The sequence below is a fragment of the Astatotilapia calliptera genome, chromosome 23, assembly GCF_900246225.1.
Source record: "Astatotilapia calliptera chromosome 23, fAstCal1.2, whole genome shotgun sequence".
NCBI classification, from domain to species: domain Eukaryota; kingdom Metazoa; phylum Chordata; class Actinopteri; order Cichliformes; family Cichlidae; genus Astatotilapia; species Astatotilapia calliptera.
Genome location: NC_039323.1, coordinates 31,998,270 through 32,018,159, shown reverse-complemented (window position 1 = coordinate 32,018,159; position 19,890 = coordinate 31,998,270). Strand labels below are relative to the sequence as shown.

Genomic DNA, 19,890 nt, shown 5'->3' with positions numbered 1-19,890 from the left:
ATCTCGTGAATGCAATAACTTGAGAAAAAGGCAAGGCAGGATTTTGAAATTCATACCAGAGGTGCAGCTACTGGAGGCTGAGGGGTTGCATTCGCCACTGCCAGTATTTTTATTTAAGGCATTCAAGTTTCTCAGTTTGTTAGCCTTGACAAACAAACAATGCAAGAAAAAAGTGCATTTTACACAATGTTTATGTCCTAATATTATTGGGGAGAATCACTTTCTTTAAACCTTGTGAAAAAGGACATTTGCTGAGGAGATGCTCTGTAAGTACTATTCTATTTATTATAAAAGAAAATTTGAGTACAAGAATTCTACATTAACTGTTATTTTTCTTTCCAGCAAATACTGAACCTTTAAAGCTTATCCTGTTTCTAAATCTGACTTTGAGGTGAAGAACTAAATATGAGTGCCTTATACAGCAGGATGGCTGAAATCAAACAGCACTCCACCTCACATGAGGGTGGCTCCAGTGACACCCACTGCTAACAGTATGGACCAAAGGGTCACAGCAGCGTTGGCTACAGCACCGCTAAAGGTCTTGTCGTGGGCATAGGTGATGATGTGCAGAGCCCCGCTGTAGGCCTCCTCACAGGTAGGCTGGATCTGGTCTTCAGGAAGCTCGAAGCTGTATGTCCCGTTATCTCTGAGCTCAAAGGTGAAGGTTAAGGGGATCCCCTGCATTCGAGCCCAGTCTCTGGATGAACCAGAGTTGGCGTCTGGAGAAAGAGTTTAGCAGTTACATTTCTGAACCACCTAAAAATCCTTCAAACATAATATTTAAAGATATGGGCAGTTTATTTTATTATAATTAGCAGCTGATTTGTAAACTCACATAGTACATCAGGCGAGGCTCCTACAGTGTAGTTCATCCCGTGAACCTTCCAAATTGCTTCTGCTGCACCCTTTCCGACCATCATCTGAGGAATTAGAAAGGAATTTTTGCATACAGTCACTTAAACATGAGTCCACAGAATCTGGAGGTGTATGTTTTCATTAATAAAAGTTCAGAGGAAAGATATGAAATGCCACTAACTGTATAAGGCAATCAATACTGTTTTAAAAGTTATGGTGCTCCATGAGTATTTGTGACCTACTGTTCCCTTATCCTATTCTATATGTTTATCCTTTGATTCTGCTGGAGTAGCTTTGCATGATTTATGGTTCATCTTAATCCTTTTTGTACAGAAGTTAATGCTGGGTTTGGAAAGTGAAGATACCCAAGTATAGATATACTGAAATCAGACTAGTGTTAATAAAACTTCCAAATTAATTTGTACTGTAAGCTCCAGTAGATTTATTGGACAGGCTGTGATCAGTTCAGCTGTGTTGTTACTCCTCTTAAAATTTACTGTTCTTTGTGGACTTTGAGTTTTCATGCATCTATAATGGCTGCTTTCCAGCCTCTACTCAGTTAAAAGCAATTAAAAGTACTGAATCATCAACGCAAGTTAGAGAGCATTATTTTTCTTTATATTTTCTTTTGGTAACTAAGACTCAGTCGTGTAATTTTAATATCAGCTAGCTAAATAAAATCTAGCAAAGCCAGACATATAAAAATGTCTTTACATTATCTGGTATGGGATGGCTGAAATAACAAGTGTGCATGGGACATGGTGTCACATGGTTTATATTGTGATTGATTATTTTTCACCTGCAAATGTTCCACATCAAAATGGTCCTACTAGATTCATCTTAATCACAACAAACGATCTGCATCAGGAGTTTAAAAATTATATGTAATCTCAGAAAATACACTCTCCAAAACCAAAGTAAGTTTTGTACCTTTTAAGAGGTAATGCAGAATTTCACTGCTGTACTTATTTGTATTTTACAGAGATCTTTCCTAAAGCTCTGTTGACAATTTTGTACCACAAAGTAAAGGTAAAACAATGAACTCTATCTTTTTTCTTCTTTTTTTTTAAAGTAGAAAATTGGTTACATGACAATGCATTAATTTATTTTGATACAGTTAAAAAATATATATTATACATCATACTGTTGGAAACAGATTAGTGTTTATATTAGCTCATTCACAATATTACTGACCGCTAAAAGCTTTATCTAACCCATATCTAAAGTCAGTTTGACCTACATGTCTTTGGAGGGTGGGAGGAAGCTGGAACCAGTCACCAGGCACCGGGATGAGTGTGACAACACTAATGTCTGCCCCACTAGGCTGCCATTATACAAGACTGATATGAAATGAAACTTGTCAGAATGCTATATATATGTCTTTTATTTAACAGCAAAAACTTAAAACCTTGTAGCTGTTCTATATATCTGCGATTCACTGATGGGTGAAGTGAATAGCAGTGATTATCTCTTCATCATGGCACCTGTTTGTGGGTACAATGTATTAGGGATCAAGTAAACAATTTGTTCTCAGAATTGAAGTGTTAGAAGCAGAAAAGTGGGCAAGCTTAAGTGAGTAATTGAGTAACTGGCCACACAACTGGGTAATCTTAAAACTACAGCTCTTGTGAGGTGTTCCTGGTCTGCGGTGGTCAGTATCTATCAAAAGTTGTCCAAGAAGAAAACATTGGTGAAACAGCAACAGGGTCATCGGTGGCCAAGTCTCACTGAAGCATGTGGCTTCAGGCTGGCCTGTTTGGTCTGCTCCCACAGACAAGCTACTGTAGCTCAAATTGTTAGACAAATGTAACGCTGATTCTGATAGAAAGGTGTCAGAATACCCGGTTCATCACAGTTTCTTTTGCATGGGGCGGCATAACTGTAGACCAGTCATGTTGCACCAGGATGCAGAGGCAGACAGAGGCAGTGTGATGCAATTTCCTGCTGGGAAACCTTGGGTTCTACCACATGGATGGAAGGACTGACAGTACTATCTACCTACCTACCTAAGTATTGTTGCAGGCCGTGTACACCCTTTCATTTTATGGTTACAGTATTCCGTGGTGGCTCTGGCCTCTTTCAGGAAGAACAATGGAAAACTGGTTCAGGAATTACTTGAGGAACACAACAATGAGTTTGAGGTTTGGGCTCTGCCTCCAAATTCCCAAGATCTCAATCCAATCAAGCATCTGTGGGATGAGCTTGACAAACAAGTCCAATTCTTGAAGGCCCCACTTTGGAACTTACAGGACTTAAAAGATCTCATGCATCTTGTTGTCAATCTGGGAACTACTTTGGGAAAGATGAGAGTCTTTATCAGTGATTTATTTTGAGTGTTTTGGATTCCTAACAAGATTAGAAGAATTGAATCCCTAAACGACCAACCAAAGTTTGGTATTTTGGCTCCAGATTTTTGACCCAATACCTCATCTGCACTGTTCTTTCTTGGCACATGAGGATGAATTTAATGTCCTAGTGCATTTACCCATTTCCTTACTTGCTATCCTCTTTATTAATGTAAATGCACACAGATATAACCATTGTCAAGCTATAAAGAGTGTCTCAGAAAAGTGTAAAAAAATGCATCACTATATTTGTTGATATAAATACCAGCTCATTATAATTGGGGGCAGTGTAGTTGGGGTGTCCATAGGGAACCAGGATCAGCTGGCCGTAGGAGTGGATGGTGAGGAAACACAGGAAGATGTCCTTTCGGCTTCCTACAAAGTCAGTTACAGCCTTGGCCTCAGGCTCAGATGCTGGTTTGGTTCCAGGGTAGGTGTTTGAGCAACAGTCAAATGATACCCCAACGGCTGTGCAGGCAAAGAAGGAGAATATGAATTGCATATAATATTAACATGATTATTTTCACATTCTATTAACACAAGTTTACCTTTTGAAGTAGTAGTAACCCCTGGACTGAAGAATTAGGATACAAATTACAGTTCCTCTTTAGGCTGCTTCCCAAAGTGAGTCAAACCTCATAGACTCCTGTTTTAATTGTTTTTTTGTTTTTTTTTATAGACAAGTAGTTAAACAGTGTCTCGCTAATTCAAGTCACTGAACTGCATATCGCTATTGTTTTTGCTGTTTGTTGCTGTTGTGATATTTGCAATGGAATTATCTAACAGGTAATGTAGCCTGGTACGTGGATGAGCGGTGATTAAAGTTCTGGTATTTTATCAGTTTTGTTGCTTAGTAATAATTGACAGATATGTGTGTCTATACTTAATGGAGCTTGCTAATAAAGCCAATAGCTTTAGCAGATAACTTTGTACTCTACACTCATCTTCAAATACTTGTGACTCTAAAAAAAACAAAATGGAAGTGACCAAATGCTGAGGCTTCAAAATGGAGTCCAAAGTCTCTAGGTGATGTCATGATATACACTTTGACCTTTGGAGCATATATCTATAACTTATAAACGTTTTTTGGCTACTTGGTTCAAACATCAAACAAAATATGAGTCTGTTAACATTGTTTCCTATTCACGGATGAGGTTTAATGGTCTTTGTATAGCGTGATAAGCTAAAGCTACATTAGCATTAGCATCTTGATTTTGGCAAATTGGAGGAAGCAAAGTTTAGTGTTTTCTTTGCTTTCATCTTTACTTTTAGCATGTCTTTCTCCACTAAGCAACACTAAACTTCAATACTAGCATGTATGTAGATACAGTCACTGTAAAAAGGAAGTTGTCATGATCCTGGGTTTTGTACCCTCTTCAACAAGATGGCGCCGAGTATGGCAGCCTCGTCGCGAGCTCCCCCAAGCAACAGCTTTTTTCTGTGTTTAATTTTACTTTTCCTTCATTTTTTCGCGAGTAGCACATGTCTCCTTGTGTACGACCGACAAACCTTACTGGACATAAAATACGGTCTTTCTTATAACTTTCCGGAGTTCAAGTTTTGCAACATGGACGCTCCGTTTGCAGACCCCCCATTCATCTCACCTCAGACGCCTTTGTTCTCTGGCCCTGGAGGCCGCAAACGCCGACGCAGAGGGAGAAGATCTGGCGTTCTGGTTCGACTGAGACGGCGCACTAACAGACCACCGTTACCCAGTTTATTACTGGCTAATGTGCAGTCTCTGGAGAACAAGCTGTGCGAGCTTCGGGCACGGATCTCATTCCAGCGAGAGATGCGGGACTGCTGCGTGATCTGCCTCACAGAAACCTGGCTATCGGACAAGGTACCGGACTCCGCAATACAACTACGTGCATCGCGCGGACAGGTCACAGGATCTTACTGGGAAAAGCAGAGGCGGTGGTGTATGTTTCATGATCAACAACAGCTGGTGTGATTATGCGAACGTGCACCAGGTCAAATCCTTCTGCTCACCGGACCTGGAGTACCTGATGGTTAAGTGCCGGCCATTCTGGCTACCGAGGGAATTTACAGCAGTGATTATTACGGCTGTTTACATTCCCCCACAAGCCGACACTGACCGAGCACTCAGGGAACTGTATAGCGCGATCAGCAGCGAGGAAACCGCACACCCAGAGGCAGTGTTTATCACGACCGGGGACTTTAATAAGGGAAACCTGAAGAAAGTCTCACCCAAACTCCACCAACACATCCACTTCAACACTCGTGGAGACTGGCTACTTGACCACTGCTACACCTCTTTCCGGGATGCGTACAAAGCCCTCCCCCGCGCCCCATTCGGCCAATCAGATCTCCGCTCCATCCTGCTCCTGCCCGCCTACAGGCAGAAGCTGAAACAGGAAGCTCCAACCCGGAGGGCGGTGCACTGTTGGACGGACCAATCGGAGTCTGCGCTGCGGGACTGTTTTGATCACGCGGACTGGGAAATGTTTCACGTGGCTGCTAGGGACATTGATGAGTACACAGACTCAGTCTGCGGATTTATCAGGAAATGCGTGGAAGATGTCGTCCCATCCAGAACAGTTAAGTCCTTCCCAAATCAAAAACCCTGGATTAACGGAGATGTTCGCGCGGCACGGAGCACCGCCTTTGCCTCCGCGAACACATCGGACTACAAACACGCACATTACCAACTCCGGAAGACGATCAAAGCAGCCAAACGTGAGTACAGGGACAGGGTGGAGCAACAGTTTGACAACCCTCGGAGTATGTGGCAGGGACTAAACACGATCGCAGACTTTAGAGGGAAAACCAGCACACCGCAGACCACGGCCTCTCTGTGTGAGGATCTAAATGTATTCTACGCCAGATTCGACACAGCGAACACCATGAGACCGGACAGTGTGCGCACCGCGGATGACGTCAGTGCGCACACTGTGTCTGAGGAGGATGTGCGGAAGTGCTTCAGGAAGGTGAACACACGCAAAGCTACTGGTCCGGACGGGATTCCCGGCCGCGTCCTCAAGTCATGTGCGGCTCAGCTGGCTGGAGTGTTCACACACATCTTCAACCTTTCCCTCTCTCTGTCTGTAGTCCCAGCCTGCTTCAAAATGGCCACCATCGTCCCTGTACCCAAATCCTTCACCATCTCCTCATTGAACGACTGGCGACCTGTAGCCCTGACCCCCATCGTGAGCAAATGCTTCGAGAAGCCCTCTACAGTTCGCATACCGCCACAACAGGTCCACTGATGATGCCATAGCCCTGACACTACACACTGCCCTGTCACACCTGGAGAAGAGAGACACGTATGTGAGGATGCTGTTTGTAGATTACAGCTCAGCATTCAATACCATCGTTCCCTCGAAGCTGGACAGGAAACTGCAGGATCTAGGACTGAGCAGCTCCCTCTGCAGCTGGATCCTTAGCTTCCTGTCTGACAGACGCCAAGTGGTCAGACTGGGCAGCATCATCCCCCATCACACTGAACACTGGTGCTCCACAGGGGTGTGTACTGAGCCCTCTCCTGTACTCACTCTACACCTGCACAGCCACTAACAACTCCAACATCATTGTGAAGTTTGCGGACGACACTACAGTGGTGGGTCTTATCACCAACGGTGATGAGACGGCCTACAGGGAGGAGGTCAGCGCCCTGACCCACTGGTGTCAAGACAACCATCTCACCCTCAACGTCGCAAAGACAAAGGAGTTGATAGTGGACTTCCGGAGGTGCAGAGAAGTACACACCCCCATCACCATCAACGGCGCTGCTGTGGAGAGAGTGAGCAGCTTCCGGTTCCTTGGTGTACATCTGGCTGAGGATCTTACGTGGTCAGTACACACAAACAAAACAGTGAAGAAGGCGCAGCAGCGCCTCTTCTTTCTCAGGAGACTGAAAAGATTCGGCATGAGCCCCCGCATCCTCAGGACCTTCTATCACTGTGACATTGAGAGCATCCTCACTGGATGCATCACCACCTGGTATGGCAACAGCACCGCCTACAACTGCAAAGCTCTCCAGCGAGTAGTGCGGTGCTCTGAACGGATAATTGGAGGTGAGCTTCCCTCCCTCCAAGACATCTACAGGAAGCGGTGCCTGAGGAAAGCGGGGAGGATCATCAAGGACTCCAGTCACCCCAGCCATAAACTGTTCAGACTACTTCCATCAGGAAGGAGGTTCTGCAGCATCCGGTCCCGTACCAGCAGACTGACAGACAGCTTCTTCCACCAGGCCATCAGACTGCTGAACACTTCATAGACACCTCAGCTTCACTACTGGAACTTTAACATTATGCACTCCATACTGTACAGTAATGCCACTGTTTTGCACATGTCTCAACTCTGTATATTTTTATATATTTTATTTATTGTTTACTCTATTTAACTTGTAAAATATGTGTACGTACACACACACACACACACACACACACACACACACACACACAGAAAAATATTTAGTATACACATCCAGGAATGCATATACTATTATATATTGTACATATATTTATTAGTTTCAGATGTAGCCATTCTTGTATTTTGCTTGTTTACATTCTTGTATTTTGCACAACTCTGTTGCTTCTGAAGCTCGCACACAAGAATTTCACTCACATGTGCTGTACCAATGTACCTGCACATGTGATGTGACAATAAAAGTGATTTGATTTGATTTGATTTGATACCCAGCGTTTTCTGTTTGGGACTCCGTTTTCTGTTTGATTTTTCCCATTTGACTTTGTTGTAGTGTTCAGTTCAAATATTACCTTAGGCTTAGGTTTTCATTACCTTAGGTTTTCATTCTGATTTTGTATTGAGCCCTCCTATGTTCCCCAGGCCTAGCTTGTGTTTCTGATATGTCTGTGTTTAGTCAGTTTTGTCTTCGTGTTTACTTTGGCCTGCTAAATTCCTGTGTTTTAATCTTAGTGTTAGTTTCCTGTTTTATTTTGATAGTCTCTTGTCCTTCAGGTTTTGTGTTCCCCCTTGCTCTTTAATTGATTCTGTTCACCTGTGCCTTGTTTTCCCCAGCTTTGTCTCTTTCCCTGATAAACCTCATGTCTATTTAAGTCCTCAGTTTCCCTTTGATCTTTGCCATGTCATCATTCCTGTTGTCAGTTTAAGTCGTGTGTCTTGTTGTTTTGTATTTTGTTTGCGAGCTGCAGCATTAAAGCTGTTTGAGTTCAATTAAGCCTGACTGCCAAGTCCTACATTTTGGGTCCTCTCGCTGCCTGCGACACACCCTCGCTTGACAGAAGTAGTCTTTTTTTAAGGTTTTCTAACTTTTGCATATCAAAGTATAATAAAATACATATAATCTGGTACTTAGCAGGTCTTCAAACTAGGTAGATACTCCCTTAGATGAACAACGATGCATGACATTTTACATTGTTTCATTATTTATTTTACAAAACGTAAGCCAAAATGCAGATGCAGTGTTTGAAAAATTTAGAACACCCTGCCTGGTAACATAAGAATTAAGAGAGTAAGTAGCAGCCAGGCCCTGCTAATCAGATTCACTACATTAATTGGTCATCAGCAAGTCTGAGCCCCTCTATAAAAGTTGCCAGTTTGCTGGTTTGGAGAATTCAGGTGTGTGTTACCACAATGCCAAGAACAAAAGACATCAGCAGTCTTCTTAGAGAAGTAATAGTTGCTGTCCATTAATTTGGGAGAGCTTATAATAGCATTTCCAGAGAGTTTGAAGCTCATCATTCCACACTGAGAGAGATTATTCACAAGTTAAAACATTCAAGACCGTTGCCAATCTTCCCAGGACATCCCAGCCAATTCATTACAAAATGGGAGGTGATGATTTGGGCTTCTTTGGCAGCCACAGGACCTGGGAACCTGGCAGTCACTGAGTCAGCTTTGTTCATCTGACATGTAATAACTTAGAACTTTACCATGACTCCTGTGTTGTGACAGTGTTGTCTGATTAATGAAATGTGTGCACTTCATTGTCATGTATATAGGGAATAAGAGTAATGCACACTTAAAGATGTGTGTTTAAGTCTGTGAAGGTTCTCAGTCATCCAGGTCATCGTAGTCTAAAGAGCTTGGAAAGAAAAGCATCTGGACTTCTTTGGTAAATGGTCTGCATTTATATAGCGCTTTTCTAGTCCCTAAGGACCCCAAAGCGCTTCACACTACATTCAGTCATCCACCCATTCACACACTGGTGATGGCAGCTACATTGTAGCCACAGCTGCCCTGGGGCGAACTGACAGAGGCGAGGCTGCCGGACACTGGCGCCACCGGGCCCTCTGACCACCACCAGTAGGCAGGTCAAAATCAGCCAAGGTTTTGGGTGGAACCGCTGTGAAACCTAGCCCCACCTTATCATAAATTCCTGAGGTCAAAAGGCCCAGGATGTGAGTGGGCATTAACATTGGCATCCTCAAACAAGAGTGACCTTTCGAGGAAGCCGATGTTCACATTTTGGACAGAGAAGACAGACGGTTTGAAAGAGGAGTAAAAGAAGCCATTTATATGCACTGTGGACGACCATCTTTGAACAGAGGAGGTGGTTTACGACACCAACTGTCTGCCATCTATAATCCAGATTTGTGATCCCTTCCCAGATGGTTTAACGCCCACTCACACCCTGGGCCTTTTCACCTCAGGAAATCACATGATAGGACACCTGAAACCTTGGCTGATTGTGACCTACACCCGTTTTCACACCTTCACTCATGTGATTAGGTAGAGGATCAATAGGGGGTCCATGACCCTCTTGGGGACACTCCCATAGGGCTTAAATCTGGGACTCTCCACCAGTTGCTCTTAGAACTGAAGAAGCTTCTCGGATGAGAGGTGAAATGTCTTCAAGCAGCTTAAAGAAGTCCAGACGCTTTTCTTTCTAAGCTCCTTAGACTACGATGTGTATTTAAGTTATCTCAGGCAGTCTGTCTTTCATTTTTGATGTTTATGTAGTGTCTGAGTTTAGCTAGGAACCAGTTCTTTTGAGAAGACACTGATGAATCTTAGAATTGTACATAAAACTGTGATGCATATGGTTTAAGCACAGATTGGTGGAAAAGAGTTTCATTAATAAAACCAGTGAGTCACAGAAATAAGGTAAAAGATGCCAAAAGTTCTCCAAAGACCTGAGGAGAGTTTCATGCTTGGCCATAATTTCAAAAACAGCAATAAAAAAATAAATAAAAAGGAAAGACTGCAACGATCAGCTTTCACTGAAGAACAGCTACATCACTCACTTCCCCAGTTGGCATCAAAGTTGCGGTTGAGATCGGTGCCATAGCAGCTGCAGTCCTCAGGACCTGGTGACCTGTTCTTCCTCCACAGTCGAGTCTGAGTGGAGCAAAATGTTCAGTCAGTCATAAACAAATGGCAGCACAACATTTTTGTAGATATTAAATGCTTCCTGCAATTGATGCTGTTCATTATTATTCCATGTGTCTTACTGTAAAACATTCAATTATTTTGTACTTGAAGGTTTTTGAGCACAAGAAATAAATTTCTTCAAAGATTGAATTATGGCTCATTTAATCAGTTACATCTTCAGTTACTCAGATAATCATCCTATTATATCCTGTTCATCTGTGGTTTGAGATCCTGAGTGCATAACCCTAGAAATGTAATTGGATAAATATCTATCAAATACGAGGACTGACTGTCTTATTTTCCCACGTGTAGATGTAGCCGTCTATATTGAGCACTGGAGTGACGTAGAAGTCCACGTTCTTCATCATCTCTTCCATTTTGGCATCTGTTTTGTATGTCTGCAGAATCTGTTTGGAACAGACGAACACACATCAGGGGCAGGCTGACACACTGGAGGACATTTAGTTATTAAATTAGATTCATTTTGTCAGACAGGATGTTTTCTCCTCACAACAGAAAACAATCAGGACAACAAATTAGAAGATTTGCTGTAAATCTTAATTTTATTTATATATTTATTGCCTTTTAACATCAATCACACTCAGGTCAGGTCACTGGCAATCAAACTAGGGGTAGGGTTAGGTTAATCTCCACCCTTTTTAATAGAATTTATGCGTGTTCTGGAAAATTCAAACTTAAAATAGTTAAAAAGAAATACTACAATACCAAATACGTTATTTAAAATGAAATGTTCTTGTTTCTAGAATAAAAGTGGCTAACAAAATCCCCTAGCATTAACTTTACCCCTAGAAGGGTCCCACGAGTCCTGGTGGAGGTATATTGGCAGCAGCTCTCTTACCTCTCTAACAAAGTACTGGCAGAAGGCTGGAGCGATCCATTCTCTGGCATGTATTCCACAGTCCATCCAGATAGCTTTCTTTTCCTTTCCAGTATTCAGGCCAATCTGGAGAACAAATATCAAACATCCGTGTGCATCAGTATCCGTTTGGCATATGACAGCTTGTGATCTGAAACTTTGTTTACCTTGAGCAAGCTAATATCCCTGCTTTCATAGGTCTTTCCATATTTCACCACGGTTACAACATCAGGGTGATCCTTTACCATCTGTTCCATCCAGCTAGTGATCTGTAAAATGGAGTACCAACATATACTGCAGTCTTACAAACGTTTGACTGGTTAGCTGTCTTTCTCTAATATCCACACACTCACAAACATGTATCAAACCCCTCATTTCTTGATAATTTGCTTCCAGACTTAGGGTCTTTAGCAATAGTTCTGCAGATTTTCTGGATATCCTTCAAAGTTTTTCTTCGGTAACTTGCTTCTTTTTCACCCATTTTCAGTCCAGTTCTTGTATCTGGCCATTTCAAGAAGAGTATTGTTTTTTTTGTGTGTGTGTGCATTAAACAACTGTTAAATCACCATGAACTTATGGAAATATGAAGTTAAAAAAGTCACATATCTAAAGGGATAAACCGGTGTTGCATCGCTATAATAGACAACTTAGCAAAGAAAGTGCCTTTGGCCAACTGTTGTGATTTGGTGCTATAGAAATAAAACTGAATTGAACCAAAATTGGTCTTATGGAGTGATGAGGTTGATTTGGTTCAAATCGGGATCAATCTGTACGGAGGAGTCAGGGGCGAGGTGCAAAATTATCACATTTCCATAAATGTTGCATGTTCCAGTAAATTATTGCATCTGTTTCCTGTTTTTCTTGGAAAACATTAACAAAATGAGGGCTAGCTCAAGACTTTTGTACAGTTCTGTATAAACAGCATATTTTAGAAAATGTGTGTGTGTGTGCATGTGTGTGAGAGAGATGTGGCATCTGAGTTATGTGTGTCTCACCTCTGACATGGGGTGGTATTTATAGTAGTCATACTGGGCTCTGTTGCACAAAAAATACACGAAAATCTTGAGAAGCAGTTGACGTTAATCATACCTCAATAATAGTATGCTCTTTTATCTGGGTTGTAGTTAATAGTTTTTAAAATTACAAGCCTGCAATAATCAATTTTTAACTGCTTCAAAGGCAGTCTATCCAGCTGTTGGTCAGTACAAGCTAAAAAGCCAGCATCGGTGATGGTACAAGGGTCCATTGTCAAATTTTTCACAAAACCACATTCTGCACAAATTACAGCAACATAGGTGTTTAGTAAAGGAATCTGTTCAACCATGTTTGACACATTATGAAATAAAAAATTAGAGAAAAGGTGCCATGAACTACTGAGCAGCTGAAGTGCTATAATAGGAAAATGCTTTGCTCTAGAGCCTGGGTCTCAAACTTAAATGAGCTATGGGCCACTGCCGGCGCTGACGTCTCATGTGAGGGCGACTTAAGTGTTCAAGTAGTACAAAAAAGAAAAAACTTATTTTAACATTGCACTCAACAACAAACAAATCCTCCCTAACAAAAAAAGTAACTTCAAGGGCCAAACTGAATTATATTTCTTCATGTCAATATACGGGCCGCAAGTAGGGGTGACGTGGGCTGCAAGTTGCTCCCGGGACCCCTGCTCTATAGACTACAGCAGCCAGCCTCCTCCATATTATTACAGAGAAGAAGGATGAAGATGAGCATGTTTAAACTTAAAAAAAAATCTTGCTACCACCAAATGAAAAATTATTATATATTTAAAAGCACAATAAAGTTTCTTTCACTAGGCCATTGGATACTTTACAACCCTCCACGCCCTGCTCTCTGCTCAACTGTCTTACAATAGCCCATATTGACCCCTGTCCCCAATTCAAAACCCTTTTGTATATAGTTAGAATATATGTGTATTTATAATAATAAAAAAATTACATCAAGACAACTTCCTTGTTTGTGTACACATAAATATACAAAATGATCTCAGTTTTAATATTTATTTGTCTTTAAGCTATTTTTAGTTAAACAGGTTGTAGCTGATGATGTGCAGATGTGTCGATGTGTAGATCATTTTTACTCTTTAAAAATACTTTAAAATTCTCAACACCATCTTAATGTCTTGAACGCTTCCCAGCCGTTAATCTTCAGTGTACCACTTTAAACAATGAAAGTCAGCAAATAGTGAAGAGTAGCAGAAATGAAGGAAGTAACAAAAGTGAAAGCTTTGTCCAACTTATACCAACATCACAAGGATTTGTATGCTAAGAATATTTTGAAGGTAATTATCTATTTAAAAAAACAACAACCCCTGATCAGATCTATTTAATGAACAAAACTCACCTCTCCACTGTTGCTGCTCCCACTGCTGAGAGCAGCAACACAAAACTCATTCCCACACAGTCAAGCATTGTCTCTTTGTGAAAGTAAAGTCCTTGTCTGTACTGGTCTGCTTTACTGATCCCAGGGAAGCCCAGTAAAGAGATACATTCTACTACTTGTTAATATTTGATCTGAAATGACTAAGTGAATTACTTTACAATGGAAAGTAATGTATCCGTCATCTATTTATATCATTAACTGCCCATGATCATGGCCATAAAATTCGGTGATTGTGCTGACATGTAAAGTCGCTCTCTTTTGTAAATGCAAACTTCTTACTTTTCATTCTTGACTGCTGCTATCTTGGCCAGTGTCATGTTTTGTCTGCATATTTTCTGCAAGAACTGACACATTTGTGGAAGTTATGTGGAAAAAATATAACACGATGGAACTGAATGAAATTCACCCCCCTGCAGAAGTAATAATGAGATGTAGAAAGAAATATCTAGGACATATACATGTATATAACTAGATGTCAACTGTCTGTCTTCCAAAGTTTATCTTCCTGCAGAGTCTTTTTAATCCTACAGAAAAAGAAACAGAGTGAGTTATCAGCTAGATTGCCCTCGAGTCCCTTTGTAGAGGCCGAATGAAGAATCAGGTCAGCATTCTTTCAGGTATAAAGTGGGATCACAGTGTTACACACACCTGGCAGGTGTCTCGTCTGTTATAATTCAGAAAACAAGTAAAACTAGTATCTGGTGTTTTATATATTTACCTTGTGTCTGTCTCTTTAAGAACAGGTTATAATGTGTCAGTCTGGCAGAGAGCTGCTTGAATGTCATTGTGTAATCAAGAAGTTTGAGAGTTAAGGTTTACTATACTGATGATAACAATCTGGAAACTGTAATGGCGCTACAAACTGATAAAAAAACAGAGCAAAGGTCTTCAGAAATAAATAAAACCACTTTTTTTTTACATTAGTAATTCCTTTTGTGCATAATTTTATATTATTGTTAATAATAAATTAATTAAGCAACAAAACAACCTGAAGAGCCGGTTCGGAGCCGAAAGAGCCGGCTCTTTTTAGTGAGCCGAGCCGAAAGAGCCGGTTCTGTAAAAAGAGCTGGAAATCCACCGCATCGAGTTCACAGTTAGCAGCGGACTGGAAATGGCTTCTGTTCAACATTTCCAGTTTGAACCAGAGCAATCTGAGAAAAAGGATGAAAATAGTCAATCAGTACTTAGTTTAGATGAAGATGAAAACAATCCGTCACACGATGACGCGAGAGTGAGGGAAAACTACTGGTGTCTATGCCGCTACTGCTTGTCAATGGCGACAGGTGTCGTGCCAAATTTTGAATCCCCGACAGAATTTGTTTCCCCTGCGTTGGGACTTTGGCATAACATCGGACGGGATTATTTAAATAAACCAATGACATTTTGACTGATCATTATTTATATCTTTCTGTAACTGTACAACACTGTACTGAGCCAAAACCTCCCAAATTTCAGGAGCGTTAAGTCTTTGAACAGGGGAACAAATTTGTGGCATGATCAGCCTGATATTATTTGTATCCCACTGTAACTTTACTGTATAAAGAGCTAACATCTCCCAAATTTCTGGAGTAGTTAGTCATTATAAGAAGTGTTTAAGAACTAAAAATCACGAACGTGGGATACTGATAGTCCATGATTTCGAAAGGCCAGTGTATGCTCCCGATGCAGGGGAAACAAATTCTGGCGGGGATACCTAGTTTGGCACGATGGCTTCAAAGTTTTGGTGCACTATGTTGCATGGAGAATCTGTAAAAATAACGATATAGTAATTTCACTGTATAATAAAAATTAGAATTCTATTAATGTTTTTATCATGCTGTTATGTGATACTATGGATAGCTGCTGCCATAAAATTGAGCTCTTTACAACAAACGCTCTCAGTCGCCGTTGCCATTGGCAGGCAGCCGCATAGACACCAGTAGCTAAAGCATATAGTTAGGGCTGGACCAGGTGACCCTGAATCCTCCCTTAGTTATGTTGCAATAGACATAGGCTGCCGGGGGATTCCCATGATGCATTGAGTTTTTCCTTTCCAGTCACCTTTCTCGCTCACTATGTATTAACACACCTCTCTGCATTGAATCATATCTGTTATTAACCTCTGTCTCTCTTCCACAGCATGTCTTTTATCCTGTCTTCCTTCTCTCACCCCAACCGCCCCTCCCTGAGCCTGGTTCTGCCGGAGGTTTCTTCCTGTTAAAAGGGAGTTTTTCCTTCCCACTGTTGCCAAAGTGCTTGCTCATAGGGGGTCATATGATTGTTGGGTTTTTCTCTGTATCTATGAAGCGCCTTGAGGCGACTTATGTTGTGATTTATATAAATAAAATTGAATTGAATTGAATAGTTTTCCCTCACTCTCGCGTCCTCGTGTGACGGATTGTTTTCATCTTCATCTAAACTAAGTACTGATTGACTATTTTCATTCTCTCTCTCGGTTTGCTCTGGTTCAAACTGGAAAGGTTGAACAGACCCATATGGAAAAGAAATAGAAAAGAAAATAATAGGTTTGGAGTCTTCTCTCACCCCCATTCTCTGCGGCCTGCTGGAGCGGGGGTCTAGGAGGAGGAGTTGGCCGTTCGACTGCGGTCTGTAGTGTGGGGCCTCCCTGCTGCTACGGAGTCCGGGCGGTCTGCCTCTCCCCACCGCAGGGAAAAGGGTAACACCACGTGGGTCTGGGTGCAGTTCCCCCCCTCCAGGGGCAAGGGTACCTAGAGCCGGTTCGTAGAGTACGCTTGGGGAGTGTGATCGTGTGTACAGAGTCTCTTCATGTCTGTCTCCACGTTGGTTGAGTGTGGAGTGAGTGCATATGAGAGCATGAGGGTGGGAATGGATGTTTGTATATGTGTGTGCCTGTATGTCTGTGTCTATATGTCAGGTTGGGTATCAGACGCCACCTCTCTGGGGACATCTCAGGCCCTCCAAGGTTTGGGGGCCTATCTCTGATAGGTTCGTAGCTTGAACCCATCCGCTGGAACGTTAAGACAATATAATTACACTGCAAGCAAGACGCAAGTAGGCAAACTTCTTCATGGTACTCGTGCACGGGAGAGAACCAGACAAACGCCGTTCCTTCGCTTGACCCCAGTAGCTCTCGTCCGTCCTCCCGTAACACTGTCCTTTTATTGAGGTTACATGAATATGCATAGGTTCATTAACATACGACGTCTACATACAAACAAAGAGTACCTTGCCTGTGTGTGTGTGTGTGTGTGTTGCTGATCAAAGGGTCAAACATCCTTGGTCAGGAAGAGGGTAGACTAGACCCCCCCCGGTGAGGAAGTCCAGCAGTTCATCTAAACAGAAAAGCACTTAGACTAGAACAGACGTAGCTACGTTAATCCTACCATAAAACAATTAAGACAAGATGCGACCTCTTCCCGTGCTCCCAGGATGTAGGTGTGCATTCTAGTGTGGAATACACACCAAGCCTCTGTAGCCTGTTAAAGATCACACAACTTATCACTACACAATTGATTATACACCTCTAAGCATCTATGGTTAAATATTTCTAAGCATAAATGACAATCAACAATACAAACTCTAACATTCCCCCGTTTTTGACCTTTATGCTAGAAAAGTTCCCAGTTATGAATACCTCATGTCTGACAGTTTCAATGCAAACATTTTTATACTCAGCATATGTCAAATTACCCTAAATTATTGCAAAAGTACACAGTTTAACAAATGTATCAGCAGTTATCCCATTCCTCATTGAGCTCATCTCATGGCAAACTGCATCTTACGAGCAACCAAAGAAATTGTTAATTTAATAGTGAAACTAAGAAAGTAACATTTTCAAACACATCTCAGCTTGGTGGTGCTTCCTCCGGGTGTGCACATCACATGTCTCTCTGCAGGGTGGTTTGAGTTCTGCAGGGCGTCATACATGTCTCGTCCAGTTGTTTCATTGTCCATAGGACCAGAGTCCAAATGTATGTAGAATAAACATTCAAACATACCAGTTAGTTTTGTTGTTTGTCAACATGGGTCTCAGCTATTTCCAGAGCTGCAGACTTCTCAGCACTCTAGTTTTATGGCCTCCACCAACCCCCATCACCTCATTCAAGCCTTCATCCTGTGAGGGGGATATTTATGACTCCTTAATTGTCCACGCTCTGCAGAGAAACACCTCTGTGGAAAGGGTGCAGGGTTCTGTTGTCTTACTGCTGTTATGATCCCAGCAGCCTTCAGAGTGTCATCGTATGCACAGTATAGTGGCACAGCATTAGGTGATGTTCATAGGAAACTGCTGTCATCACCACCATAGCTTCTGGTTCCTGTGCTTTCACAGAATCATGATGTCATCCTCGAACTCCTTCTGCGCTGTCGATGGAGCTTGGCACGCTCCCCTCATCCCACGAGTTTTCATGTTCCAACGCTGCTGAAGGTTTAAGGCAGAGCACGTCGTACACCTTAGTTGTCTTCCTCAGCGTCAATATTGAATCTTTCATTTTATTTAAAATCTCCTGGAAGCTCAGTAGCACAGCTCTCTGTGTGATGTCTGCTGTGCTGAAGATGATCTCTGATCCTCCTGAAGCCTCTCTCCTGGCCTCCCATCTTGTGGACGATCCTCTCCTCTATTTTGCAGGCAGTTTCATGGTCCTTGCTGTGGCTCCAAGGTCTGATCTCATGATGGGCCCCAACCAGCTTGACCTTTGACCTCAACCACTGCCTGGCTGTCAGCTATGCCTGGAATGGTTCACGCTTCTCACTGGGCCTCTGAAGATTTCTCAGGAGATTACTGCTGCACCTGTATTTCCTTGCTAAGAAGAAAAACTTCTATTTGGAGAGCATGTCAACAATCATCAAACCACATTCTTTAGTTCAGTGAACTTCACTTATAGGCCATCAAAGCCTCACTTCACCTCATATGTCATTGTACTGAATTTGAGCAACCACAAGCTTAATGTAGATTACTTTTAACAACTATCCACCTAAATTAAATCTATGGTCTGGCACACAGGCTGAAGAGTTAACGTTTTGTGTCAGCAAGGGGTGGGGGGACAGCCACCCACCAGAGCATAGCTGCTGATGTGGGCTGGCCTTCTCCACACGCTCTTCAAGGCTGGTGTGTTTTCTGAAAACTTCTAACATTTTAATCTCTTCCATTTTTAAGCCTGCGATTAACCGCACGGCTCAGGTCCGCGTGAAACCCGCGTGACCGCGCTCGCGTGAACCCGCGCAGCTGTGGAGCCGTCGCTCCCTCTCTTTTTTACATAAATACTTTGTGCTGCCAGGAGCAAAGTCCAGCACAAACGTCTGTCTCCCTCCGAATCACTCTTGGTTGCTTAGAAACCCATGATAACAACAACAGTCGGTGTCACAGACCACGTGTTCTGCTCCGCACACACCCACACAACAACAACAACGATGACAACAAAAACAACACAAAATAGGCCTATCGTCCAGCACAGTCTGGACCCCGCGGAACCTCTCAACGCCCCACAAAGTGGCGGAGAACTCACCTCTCGCCACACAAAGCATCTATGGTTAAATATTTCTAAGCATAAATGACAATCAACAATACAAACTCTAACAATCTCCATCCACCACCACTTCCCCTGCCAGTGGCGGACTCCCTCAGGTATCGGTGCGTTGGTGGTTCTTTGTGTCTGGGGGTGGGCGTCCGGGTACACACCGGCTCACTCCTTGGCGGCCGCTTATCGGGGCCTGGAGCCTGGGGCTCGCTCGGGCCACTTCGGAGGTGGGGTGCCCCCGGCCTCTCGGCCTGGGGCTCGGTCACTCAGGCACGGCTGGCTGCCGGCGGAGCTCACGGGCGCGTCACTGCAACTCCCCCTGGCTTCTGCTCCGCGGCTGCTGAATGAGCCCTCATCTGGGACTCTCCTCAGCTCTTACTGGGACAGTGGCGCAGCTGCCCCTCTGTTGGTCTTCCTTGGTCTCTTGTGTTCTGGGGGCCTCTGGATGTCTGGAGTTTTGATCTCCTCCATACCTGCTTCATACCCTGGAGGACGGGGCTGTGGCTCCCCACACTCCCTAGCAGATCGTTACATGGTGAAACCTTTGGAATGCAAGCATGCTGATCCACACAGGTATGCACTCAGGTGTACACATGGGTATTCACAGACGCAGACTACA

General features: G+C 42.8%; 1 protein-coding gene across 1 annotated transcript; it reads right to left on the bottom strand.

The window, feature by feature from the left end:
* Positions 1–58: 58 nt before the first annotated feature.
* cpo (carboxypeptidase O) lies at positions 59–11,860 on the bottom strand. Its single transcript, XM_026159499.1, has 7 exons — positions 11,565–11,860; positions 11,380–11,484; positions 10,811–10,927; positions 10,394–10,487; positions 3,466–3,668; positions 836–920; positions 59–719 (listed from the first exon to the last, which is right to left on the bottom strand). The coding sequence occupies exons 1-7, from the start codon at positions 11,652–11,654 to the stop codon at positions 454–456; spliced, it is 960 nt and encodes a 319-aa protein (XP_026015284.1). The 5' UTR covers positions 11,655–11,860; the 3' UTR covers positions 59–453.
* Between the last annotated feature and the right edge of the window lie 8,030 nt (positions 11,861–19,890).

Excerpts from the sequence above, each read along its gene's own strand:
- cpo (XM_026159499.1), bottom strand. The coding sequence starts at position 11,654 with ATGGAACAGATGGTAAAGGATCACCCTGATGTTGTAACCGTGGTGAAA. Across the intron at positions 10,488-10,810 it reads ACACGTGGGAAAATAAGACA|ACTCGACTGTGGAGGAAGAA; the intron begins GTCAGTCCTCGT and ends TGCTCCACTCAG. Across the intron at positions 921-3,465 it reads CCCCCAATTATAATGAGCTG|ATGATGGTCGGAAAGGGTGC; the intron begins GTATTTATATCA and ends CTAATTCCTCAG.